At 43.3% G+C, this 12,653-nt stretch overlaps 1 protein-coding gene across 1 annotated transcript in view; it reads right to left on the bottom strand.

Annotated features, from left to right (window-relative positions):
• The window catches only part of cfap74 (cilia and flagella associated protein 74), a 355,344-nt gene that overhangs the window by 232,186 nt on the left and 110,505 nt on the right, over window positions 1–12,653 (bottom strand). Inside the window, exons 6-7 of the mRNA XM_063032843.1 lie at window positions 9,848–9,946; window positions 2,044–2,148 (exon numbers count right to left, since the gene is read on the bottom strand). Of these exons, the coding sequence (XP_062888913.1) occupies window positions 2,044–2,148; window positions 9,848–9,946 (204 nt within the window). The remainder of the gene's footprint in view (window positions 1–2,043; window positions 2,149–9,847; window positions 9,947–12,653) is intronic.

Below are 12,653 nucleotides of genomic sequence, written 5' to 3'. Positions count from 1 at the left end.
CATTGGGGGCAGCAGACCTTTCCACCAAAAGCGTCTCAGTATGATATGATGCCTACTGTACCTTGTTTTGTCGAATAAAGAAGCTGCTTTGTATCTACCAGTGACTCACTCTCCAGTGATTTCATTCACGCAACAACAGTCAGCATGGCTTTGTGTGTGAGAGGTCATGTCTAACCAATCTTATACAATTTCTTTGAGGAAGTTACTGGGAAAGTTGATGAAGATAAGGCAGTGGATGTTGTCTACTTGGACTTTAGTTAGGCATTTGATAAGGTCCCGCATGGGAGGTTGGTCAAGAAGCCTCAGTTGCCAGGCATTTAAGATGAGGTTGTAAATTGGATCACATATTGTCTCTGTGGGAGAAGCCAGAGAGTGGTAGTATATGGTTGCATCTCTTACTGGAGGCCTGTGACTAGTGAAGTGCACAGGGATTGGTGCTGGTCTGTTGTAGTTTGTCATCTATATCAATGAGCTGCATGATAATGTGGTAAATTTGGATCAGCAAATTTCAGGATGACACTAAGATTGGAGGGTGTATTGGTCAGCGAGGAAGGCTATTGTGGCTTGCAGCAGGATCTGAACCAGCTGGAAAAGTTGGTTGAGAAATGGCAGATGGAATTTAATGCAGATAACTGAAGAGCACTGAAGAGTGTGGTAGTACAAGGGGATCTGGGAATACAGGTACATAATTTGTTGAAAGTGGCGTCACAGGTAGATAGGGTCATAAAGATAGCTTTTGACACACTGGCCTTCATAAGTCAAAGCATTGAATACAAGAGATGGGATATTATGTTGTATAACATCAGTGAAGCCTAATTTGGAGTGCCATGCGCACTTTTGGCCATCGACCTAAGGTTGAAAGAGTGCAGAGAAAATTTACAAGGATGTTGCCGGGTGTGGAGGACATGAGTCATAAAGAAAGATTGAATAGGTTAGGACCTTATTCCTTGAAACATAGAAGATTGAGAGGAGATTTGATAGAGGTATACAAGATTATGAGGGATACTGTATAGATATGATAAATACAAGCAGGCTTTTCCCTGTAGGGTTGGGTGGGACTTCAACAAGAAGTCATGGGTGAAAGGAGAAAAATTTAAGGGGATCATGAGGGAAACTTCTTCACTCAGAAGGTGATGAGTGTGGAACGAGCTGCCAGCATATGGTGCATGCAAGCTCGATTTCAACGTTTATGATTAGTTTGCATAGGTACATGGATGGTAGTGGCATGGAGGGCCATGGTCCCCACGCAAGTCAATGGGAGTAGGCAGCTTAAATGGTTCTGTATGGACTAGATTGGCCAAAGCCCTAATGACACTTTTGCTCCATCTGCAGAAAGCAGAATTTCAGGTGGCCAACCATTTTAATTCCTATCCTCATTCCCATTCCAATATGTCAGTCCATGGTCTCCATTTTTGCTTCTATGAGGCTATTCTCAGATTGAAGGAGCAACACCTCATATTCCATCCAGGTAGACTCCAACCTGATGATGTCAATTTCTCTAACCCGGGAACTTTTTCCCACTCCCCCTCCCCTCTTCCTCAATTCCCCACTTTCGCTTCTTACCTCTTCTCCTCACCTGAATATCGTCTCCCCTGGTTCCCTCCTTCCTTCTCTTTTTCTCAAGGTCCACTCTCCTTTCCTATTGGATTTCTTCTTCTTCAGCCCTTTACCTTTGCCACCAATTACCTCCCAGCTTCTTCATCCTCCCTCCCATACCCGCCTGGCTTCGCTTATCACCTCCTAGCTTGTACTCCTTCCCTTCCCACACCTGCTTATTCTGGCATCTTACCCCCTTCCTTTCCACTCCTAATGAAGGGTCTCGGCCTGAAACATTGACTGTTCATTCACTTCCATTGATGTTGCCTGACCTGCTGAGTGCTTCCAACATTCTGTATGTTTCATCGGAGGGTCCTGATCTCTCCTTATCAATGCTGTCTGACCTGCTGAGTGTTTCCAACAGTTTCTGTTTTTATTTCAGGGTTTTAGCCTGTGCATTTTGTTGCTTTTCAGACACCCATGTTCTGTCTTCAGTCAACCACTTACTCTTTCTCCTTCAATGTCAAATCAGTTTTTAAATGAATGTTCTCCTCCTTTTGAAGCTCTTCACACAACCGTCTGTGTTGTGCTCGAAGCCAAAACAAAGCAGCCCTGAGTGAACAAATTATTAATATTAGTGATCAATACAATCATAATGGGACAAAATTGGTTTGGTTATAGTGTGGAGTGACACAGAGTTGATACCGGCCTTTCAGCAGATTGAGCCTGTGCAGACCCTCAGTCACTCATTTTAATGTCACATTCCCATCAACCCCACGTAGGGGGCAGCACAGTAACATTTCTTTACAGTGCCAGTGAACCCCAATTGTGGTTTGATTCCTGTCACTGTCTGTAAGGATTTTGCATGTTCTCCCCATAACCACGTTGGGTTCTTCTAGCTGCTCAGAATCAGTCTTAATATCACTGACATATATTGTGAAATGTGTTGTTTTGCAACAGCAGTACATTCTAATACTTAATAAAACACTCTAAATTACAATAAGGTATATATATAAAATTAAAGTAAATTATGTAAGTAATGCCAAAGGAGACCAAAAAAAGTAGTGCGGTAGTGTTCATGGGTTCATTGTCCATTCAGAAATCTGATGGCAGAAGGGAAGAAGCTGTTCCTAAGGCTCCTGTACCTCCTGCTTGACGGTAGCAATGAGGAAAGGGCCTGCCCTGGGTGATGGGGGTCAATAGTGAGGTCCTTCTTGAGGCATCGCCTTTTGAAGATGTCCTTGATGCTGGGGAGGCTAGTGCCATGATAGAATTGGCTGAGTTTACAATTTTCTGCAGCTTTTTCTGATCCTGTGCAGTGGCCGCAAAGATATATGGATTAGCAATTTTTGGGCATGCTATGTTGGCGATGGAAGCATGGTGACACTTGCGGGCTGCCCATAGTGTATCTTTGGACTGTATTGGTCAATGACACAAAACAATGCATTTCATTGTATTTTTTGATGTTTTGATGTACACCTGACAAATAAAGCTATTCTCTCTTTAGGTTCTACCAGGCACCCACACACTGGGGACAATTTTGAGGAACTGGTTAACCTACAGAGCTGTACATCTTTGAGATGTGGGGTAATTTCAAAAGATATGAGAGAGGCAAGTTTTTTTCACACAATGAGTGGTGGGTGCCTGGAAGGTGCTACTTGTGGTGGTGGTAGAGCCCAATGCATTAGGTGCTTTTAAGCAATGTTTAGATAGGCAGATGACTATCAGAAAAGTAGAAGGATATGGACATTAGGGATTAGTTTATTCATTTATGCAAACACGAGGAATTCTGCAGATGCTGGAAATTCAAGCAGCACACATCAAAGTTGCTGGTGAACGCAGCAGGGCGGGCAGCATCTCTAGGAAGAGGTACAGTCGATGTTTCAGGCCGGGACCCTTCATCCTGACGAAGGGTCCCGGCCTGAAACGTTGACTGCACCTCTTCCTAGAGATGCTGCCTGACCTGCTACGTTCACCAGCAACTTTGATGTGTGCTGCCTGGTTATTCATTTATTTGGTTTGGCACAACATCTTGGGTTTAAGGACCTGTTCCTGTGCTGTACTATTCTACGTTCCATAACTAAAGTACCTGGAAGAATCCCACATAGTCACGGGAAGAATGTTTAAAACCCACACAGAAAGCACTTAAGATCAATACTGAACTGCGGTCCCTGGCACTATGAGTCAGTGAGGCTGGAGAAGTCAGCAGGTCGGGCAGCATCTATGGAAAGGAATGAGCTGACAATGTTTCAGGTCAAGAACATTGACAGCTTGTTCTTCTCCATAGATGTTGTCTGACCTGCCAAGCTCCTCCAGTATTTTGTGTATGTTCCTCAAGATATCCACCATCTGCAGAAACTCCATGTATAGTAGATACTACCCTTTGTAAAAAAAACCCACCCCACAAATTAAGTCATAAGAAATCTGATTGAAACGTATAAGATCCTAAAGGGATTGGACAGGCTAGATGCAGGAAGATTGTTCCCGATGTTGGGGAGGTCTAGAACGAGGGGTCACAGTTTGAGGATAGAGGGGAAGCCTTTTAGGACCGAGGTTAGGAAAAACTTCTTCACACAGAGAGTGGTGAATCTGTGGAATTCTCTGCCACAGCAAACTGTTGAGGCCAGTTCATTAGCTATGTTTAAAAGGAAGTTAGATATGGCCCTTGTGGCTACAGGGGTCAGGGGGTATGGAGGGAAGGCTGGGTTCTGAGTTGGATGATCAGCCATGATCATAATAAATGGCGGTGCAGGCTCGAAGGGCCGAATGGCCTACTCCTGCACCTATTTTCTATGTTTCTATGAAATCGGAGGAGGAGTAGGCCATCTGGCCCATCGAGCCTGCTCCGCCATTCAGTAAGGTCATGGCTGATCTGGCCATGGACTCAGCTCCACCTACCTGCCTTTTCTCCATAACCTTTAATTCCCCTACTATGCAAAAATCTATCCAAATTTGTCTAAAATATTTTTACTGAGGTAGCCTTCACTGCTCCATTGGGCAGAGAATTCCACAGATTCACCACCCTCTGGGAAAAGCAAATCCTCCTCATCTTCATCCTAAATCTACTCCCCCAAATCTTGAGGCTATATCCCCTAGCTCTAGTCTCACCTATCAGTGGAAGCAACTTGCCTGCCTCTACCTTATCGATCCCTTTCATAATTTTATATGTTTCTATAAGATTTCCTCTCATTCTTCTGAATTCCAGTGAGTACAGTCCCAGGCAACTCAATCTCTCCTCATAGTCTAACCCCGTCATCTCTGGAATCAACCCGGTGAACCTCCTTTGTACCTCTTCCAAACCCTGTATATCCTTCCTCAAATAAGGCAACCAGAAATGTACACAGTACTCCAAGTGCGGCCTCAACAGTATCCAGTACAGTTGCAGCATAACCTCCCTTCTCTTAAATTCAATCCCTCTAGCAATGAAACCCAACATTCCACTTGCCTTATTGATAGCCTGCTGCACCTTCAAACCAACCTTTTGCGATTCATGTACAAGCACTCTCCAGTCGTTCTGCACAGCAGCATGCTGCAATCTTTTACCATTTAAGTACTAATCTGAGCTTCCATTTTTTCTTCCAAAGCAAGTGACCTTGCATTTACCAACATTGTACTCCATCTGCCAGCACTTAACCTATCTATATCTCTCCACAGACTCTCTGTATCCTCTGCACAATTTGCTTTTCCATTTAATTTAGCATCGTCAGCAATCTTAGATACACTGCACTCGGTCCCCTCTTCCAGATTGTTAATGTATATCGTGAAAAGTTGCGGGCCCAGTATCGACCCTTGTGGCACACCACTCACTACTGATTGCCAACCAGAGTTAACACCCATGTATCCCAACTTTCTGCTTTCTATTAGTTAACTAATCCTCTATCCATGCTAATACATCACCCCCAACTCTATGCATCCCTACGCTAACACTATGCTAATATGAGAGGGCACAGTTTTAAGGTGCTTGGAAGAAGGTACAGAAGAGGCGTCAGGGGTAAGTTTGGTGAGCGCATGGAATGGGCTGCCAGCAATGGTGGTGGAGGCGGATACGATAGGGTCTTTTAAGAGACTCCTGGATAGGTATATGGAGCTTAGAAAAAATAGAGGGCTATGGGTAACCCTAGGTAATTTCTAAAGTAAGTACATGTGTGGCACAGCATTGAGGGCCGAAGGGCCTGTATTGTGCTGTAGTTTTTCTATATTTCTATGTTTTTTTATCTTATGGATAAGTCTTTTATGCTGCACCTTATCGAATGCCTTCTGGAAATCCAAGTAGATAACGTCTATCTGTTCCCCTCTATCCACTGCACTTGTTATATTCTCAAAGAACTCCAGTAAGTCTGTCAAACAGGACCTGTCTTTACTGAATCCATGCTGTGTCTGTCTGATGGATCCACTTCTTTCCAGATGCCTCGCTATTTTTTCTTTAATGATAGCTTCAAGCATTTTCCCAACTACAGATATTAAACTAACTGGCCTATAGCTACCTGCGTTTTGCCTACATTTTTTTTTGAACAGTGGCATGACATTTGCCATCTTCCAATCCACTGGGACCTGCCCAGAATCCAGAGAATTTTGATAAATTATCACCTTCTGCCAGTTCTTTTGGTACCCTGGGGTGCATTCCATCAGGACCAGGAGATTTATCCACCTTCAGGCCCACAAGTTTGCTCAGCACCACCTTTTTAGTGATAGCTATTGTATCAAGCTCCTCACCTCCCATTGCATCCATAATATCTCCCTTTGACATTTTGGACATGTCCTTCACTGTGAAGAACGACACAAAATAGTCATTCAAAGTCTCTGCTATTTCCTTATTACCCAATATCAATTCCCCCTTCTCATCCTCCGAGGGACCTAAGTTCACTTTAGCTACCCTTTTCCGCTTTATATAATTATGAAAACTTTTACTATCCATTTTAATAATTTTGCCAGTTTATTTTCATAATTTATCTTCCCTTTCTTTATTAGATTAGATTAGATTCAACTTTATTGTTATTGTGCCGAGTACAGATACAAAGCCAATGAAATGCAATTAGCGTCTGACCAGAAGTGCAAAAGAATAGTATTATTTACAAATTAACTGTGAATAAAAAGTAAGTGCTACAGCATACAAATGTAAAAGTACTGAGACAGTCCAATATGGGTGCAATACTGCTTAGCGCTGTGATGTGAGGTTCAGCAGGGTCACAGCCTCAGGGAAGAAGCTCTTCCTGAGTGTGCTGATGCGGGAGCGGAGGCTCCTGTAGCGCCTACCCCGTTTATGGTAGATGTTCTCAATGGCGGGCAATTGGGTGCCGATAATTCGCTGGGCAGTTTTCACCACACGCTGGAGTGCTTTGCAGTCTGATACGGGGCAATTGCCTGAGGTGCAGTTGGTGAGTATGCTCTCAATGGTACAGCGGTAAAAGTCCATCAGTATCCTGGGACAGAGGTGAGCTTTCTTGATGCTCCACAGGAAATAAAGGCGCTGTTGTGCCTTTTTGATCAGGATGGAGGAGTTCAGGGACCAGGTGAGATCATCGGAAATGTGGACACCAAGGAATTTGAAGCTTGATACACACTCCATTACAGCTCCGTTGATGTAGATGGGGTCATGAGTGTGGCTCCTAGCATGCCTGAAGTCCACAATAATTTCCTTGGTCTTCTGGGTGTTAAGGGCCAGGTTGTTATCGGCACACCACGCGGCCAGGTGCTGGACCTCGTCCCTAAGTTATTGCTCACTTAGTGGTTTTTTGTTGCTTTTTAAAGTCCTCCCAATCTTCCAGTTTCCCACTATACTTGGTGACTTTGTATGCATGAGCTTTTAGTTTGATGCCTTCCTTTATTTCATTAGTTATCCAAGGCTGGCTCTCCCCACCCTTACTGTCCTTGCTTTTAACTGGAATATACTTTTGTTGAGCACCATGAGAAATCTCTTTGAAAGTCTTCCACTGTTCCTCAACTGTCCTACCATATAGCCTGTATTCCCAGTCTACACTAACCAAATCCTCCTTTATCCCATTGTAGTCTCTATTGCTTAGGCATAATACACAGGTTTTCTATCGAACTATGACACCTTCCGTTTGTATGAGAAACTTAGTCATACTATGATCACTCTTTCCAAGAGGATCCCTAACTACAAGATCATTAATTTTACCTATCTCATTGCACAGGACCAGACCTAAGATAGCGCGTTCCCTTGTAGATTCAGTAACATGCTGTTTAACAAAGCCATCATGGATGCATTCTATGAAGTCCTCCACAAGACTGCCTCGACCAACTTGATTCACCCAATCTATATGCAAGTTAAAATCCCCCATGTTAATTGCTGTTCCATTCTTACATGCCTCAGATATTACTCTGTTTATTGCCTGAGCCGCCGTTATGTTAAGAACGCTACCCCACCACCCTTACCTTTCTGCCCGCCCTCCTATATTACCTGATATCCTTGGATATTTAATTCCCACTCCTCTCCACACTGTAACCACATTTCTGTAATGACCATTAAATTATACCCCTTTGTACTGATTTGTGCCACAAGTTCACTGACCATATTTCGAATACTACGGGCATTCAGATAAAGTGCTCTTACAATCACTGTGCTTTTAAAACCTTGCAATCCTTTTCCCTTTTGCACGACTTTTCTTTACCCCACTCTTACTTTTCTCTTTTTTATCTTTTGCTTTCTCTTTATCTTTATCCACACTTTTCTCTTTTACTTTATTCATATTTCTCCAATCTGCTATACACCCCCCATCCCAAACGATTGAGTTAAAGCCCTATCCACAGCACTAATTATGCGATTTGTTAGGATCCAGGTCCCATCACGGTTCGGGTGGAGCCCGTCCCACTGGTACAGCCCCCTTCTTCCCCAATACTGGTGCCAATTCCCCATGAATTCAAACCCACTCCTCCCACACCAATTCTTGAGCCACACATTTAACTCTCTAATCTTCTTGACCCTATGCCAATTTGCATGTGGTTCAGGTATTACTCCAGAGATTAGCATCTTTTTCATTCTGCTTTTTAATTTCGTCCCTATATGTTCAAATTCCCTCAGCAGAACCTCCGTCCTCATTCTACTTATGTCGTTGGTACCCACATGGACCACGACAATTGGATCTTTTCCTTCCTGCTGAAAATTCCTCTGCAGGTCAGATAAGATCTTCCGAACCCAGGCACTACGCAGGCAACACAGCCTTTGGAATGCTCTATCCTCGCGACAGAGAACTCTGTCTATTCCCCTGACTATACTATCCCCAATTAACACTACATTTCTTTTCTCTCTCCCCTCTTGAATGGCTCCCTGAACTACAGTGCCACAGTTAGGTTGCTCATCCTTCCTAGAGCCCCACTCTCATCCACACAGGGAGCAAGAATCTAGACCTGTTGGACAAGCTCAAGGGCTGAGGCTCCTCCAGTACTGTCTATTGGATCCCACTCCCCACCTCACTTGCAGTCACATCCTCTTGTTCTTGACCACAGACCAAATTTGAGGCAGCTAATCTAATGGGTGTGACTACCTTCTAAAACAGAGAATCCACGTAACTCTCCCCCTCCCTGATGTGCCGCAGTGTTTGAAGCTCAGATTCCAGGTTATCAACTTTGAGCCTGGTTTCCTCGAGCAGCCAACACTTGCTGCAGATGTGGTCACCAGAAACCACAATGGGGTCCACTAGCTCCCACATCATGCAGCTACAGCACATCACCTGATCCTGCATCATCCCTACATTATTTAATTAGCTGTAATTTAGAAACTTTTTATTCAACCACTACAACAGCCATAATTGCTACTTACCTGTGCCTCCCCACTGAAGCCTCTTGAGCCAAAGCCTCAAGTTCCTGCTCCTACACTGGTCCACTCACACAATAGCTGCTCTGCCTTGACCCTGCTTTACTAATGAATCACGAATCAATTGGTTTGCTACTAATACACTGAACCCCGCGAAACGCTCCTCTTTTAAAATCTACTCTCGACCTGTAGGAAGCTGTCTCTTTCTCTGTGAATCGATTGGTCTGCCGCTAATGTGGCGAGCCTTGCGAAATGGTTATTTTTAAAGTGCTTCTCCTTGACCTGTGCGAAGCTCTCTCTCTCTCTCTCTCTCTCCCTCTCCATGTGAGTCAATTGGTCCGCTGCTAATGCCCTCCTCTCTAATCTTAAACCTATGCCTTCTAGTATTTGATTCCCCAACCCTGGGAAAGAGACTGAGTGCGTTCACTCTATCTATATTCTTCATGATTTGATACACTAAGATATCCACCAAACAAGATGTTAGAGAAATGATTTCTATAGTTGTGAAATTATAAAGTAAATCTCAGACATATCGCTTACATATTGTTGACAGTTTCTTGCTCTTGAATATCTTCTTCCACTTTGTTTCTCTGTTCCATTAAAGTTTCCATTCTCCTCCAACATTCTTTTAACTTGCCTCTAAAATTAGAAAACGTACCAATGACCCAATGCACAGAGTAAGGATACAGCCCACAGAACATCAAATATTTCATGAAATTCTCTTATACTATTAACACAAGATTCTGCAGATGCTGGAAATCTGGAGCAACACACACAAAATGCTGGAGGAACAGCAGGTCGGGCATACCAATAGAGAAGAATAAAGAGTCGATGTTTCAGGCTGAGGTCCAATTTTATTCTGATATATTCTATTATTTCACTAAATTTTCCTGTTGTTATTAGTCTCATAAGAGTTTTAATGCTTAGGCTTATGGGCACCAAGATTGCTTTTAACTATAAGAGCATAAATCATAGGAGCAGAATTAGGCCATTTGGCTCATGGAGTCTGCTCCTCCATTCTATCATGGTTGTCTTATTATCCCTCTCAACCCCATTTTACTAATCTTACTAATCACTCTTACTACATTTACTACTCTTAAAAACTCTTACTAAACAAAAACCTATCAACCTCTACTTTTTAACATAAAGTTTTCAAGTTTAACTAAAGGAAACAATGGCTTTAAGTTAGTAGCATATAGTAAACAACATTTTTCATGCAAAAATTTATTCTTCTAATATACACTCAATGGCCACTTTATTTAGGTACCTCCTGTATCTAATAACGTAGCCACTGAGTGCATATTCATGGCCTTCTGCTGCTGTAGACCATCACTTCAAGGTTAGATGAGATGTGCATTCAAGATGCTCTTCTGCACACCACTGTTATAAAGTGTGGCTATTTGAGTTATTGTTGCCTTCCTGTCAGCTTGAACCAGTCTGGCCACTCTCTCCTGACCTCTCTCAAGGCGTTCTTGCTCACAGAACTGTCACTCATTGAATGTTTTTTTTTGTTTTTTTGCACCATTCTCTATAAACTTCAGGCACCTGTCTGTGAAAAGTCCAGGAGTTAGAGAGCCATTCAAAAGGGGGAGAGAAGAGAAATGGAGTGGTAATTGGGGATAGTATAGGCAGGGGAATAGATGAAGTTCTCTGTTGCAGGGATAGAGCGGGCTTACCTGATGCTGGGTTCAGGACATCTTATCTGACCTGCAGAGGAATTTGCAGTGGAATGGGAAAGATCCAGTTGTCATGGTCCATGTGGGTATCAATTACATAGGTAGGACAAAGAAAGAGGTTCTACTGAGGGAATTTGAGCAGCTAGGGATTAATTTAAAAAAGCAGAACCAAAATGATGGGTAATCTCTGAATTACTACCTGAGCCACGTGCAAATTGGCACAGGGTTAAGAAGATTACAGAGTTAAATGCATGGCTCAAGACTTGGAGTGGGAGAAGTGGCTTTGAATTCCATAAGACCATAAGACAAAGGAGCAGAAGTCGGCCATTCAGCCCATCGAGTCTGCTCCGCCATTTTATCATGAGCTAATCCATTCTCCCATTTAATCCCACTCCCCCGCCTTCTCACCATAACCTTTGATGCCCTGGCTACACAGATACCTATCAATTTCTGCCTTAAATACACCCAATGACTTGGCCAATTCTGGGAAAGTGGCACCAGTATTGGGGAAGGAGGAAGCTGAACCATTGGGATGGGCTCCACCTGAACCGTGAGAGGACCTGGATCCTAGAGAATCACATAACTAGTGTTGTGGATAGGGCTTTAAACTAAATAGCAGCAGGGTGAGTTCAACAAATTGGAGCATATAAAGTAAAAAAGAAAAGTGTGGATAAAAGATAAAGTAAAAGCAAAAGGTAAAAAGGAGAAGAGTAAGGGTGAAGTGCAGAAAAGAATTTGAAGGCACAATGAGTGCAAGAGCACTTTATCTGAATGCCCATCCTATTCGTAACGAACTCTGTGAACTTGTGGCACAAATCAGCTTATAGGGGTACGATTTAGCAGCCATTACAGAGATGTTGTTGCAGGGTGGAGAGGATTGGATTTAAAATATCTAAGGATATCAGGTAATACAGAATGATAAGCAGGAAGGTAAGGGAGGTGGTGTAGCGCTCTTAATTAAGGATGAGATCAGGATGATAGTGAATGACAATATAAGATTTAAGGAGCAGAATGTTGAATCCATCTGGATAGAGATTAGGAATAGTTAGGGGGAAAAATCACTGGTCTGAGTTTTTTATCGGCCAATAACATTACAATGGCACAGGTAATAAATCGAGAAATATCTGAGGCAAACAAGAGAACATCTGCAGATACTAGAAATTGGAGCAACACACACAGAATGCTGGAGGAACTCAGCAGGCCAGGCAGCATTAATGGAAAAAAGAACACTTTACGTTTTGGGCCGAAACCTTTTGGCAAGACAGGAGAAGAAAAGCTGAGGAGTAGATTTGAAAGGTGGGGGGAGGGGAGAGAGAAATGCCAGACGATAGGTGAAACTTGGTGGGGGAGGGATGAAGCAAAGAGCTAAGGAAGTTGATTGGTGAAAGAGACAGAGGCCATGGAAGAAAAAGAAAGGGAGGGGGAGGAGCACCAGAGGGAGGCGATGGGCGGGCAAGGAGATAACATGAAAGAGGGACAAGGGGGTGGGAAATGGTGAAAGGAGGGGGTGGAGATTGGAATGTAGATGCTTGGCGAAGAGGTCTCCCTTTCTCCATTGGATTTGGTTAGTGTAGATTGGGAACACAGGCTAGATGGTGGAACAGTTGAGGAACAGTGGAAGATTTTCAAAGAGATTTTTCACGGTGCCCGAAAGAAGTATATTCCAGTTA

Source organism: Mobula hypostoma, chromosome 25 (genome assembly GCF_963921235.1).
Source record: "Mobula hypostoma chromosome 25, sMobHyp1.1, whole genome shotgun sequence".
Lineage (NCBI taxonomy): Eukaryota > Metazoa > Chordata > Chondrichthyes > Myliobatiformes > Myliobatidae > Mobula > Mobula hypostoma.
This window is presented reverse-complemented; position numbering and strand designations above follow the sequence as displayed.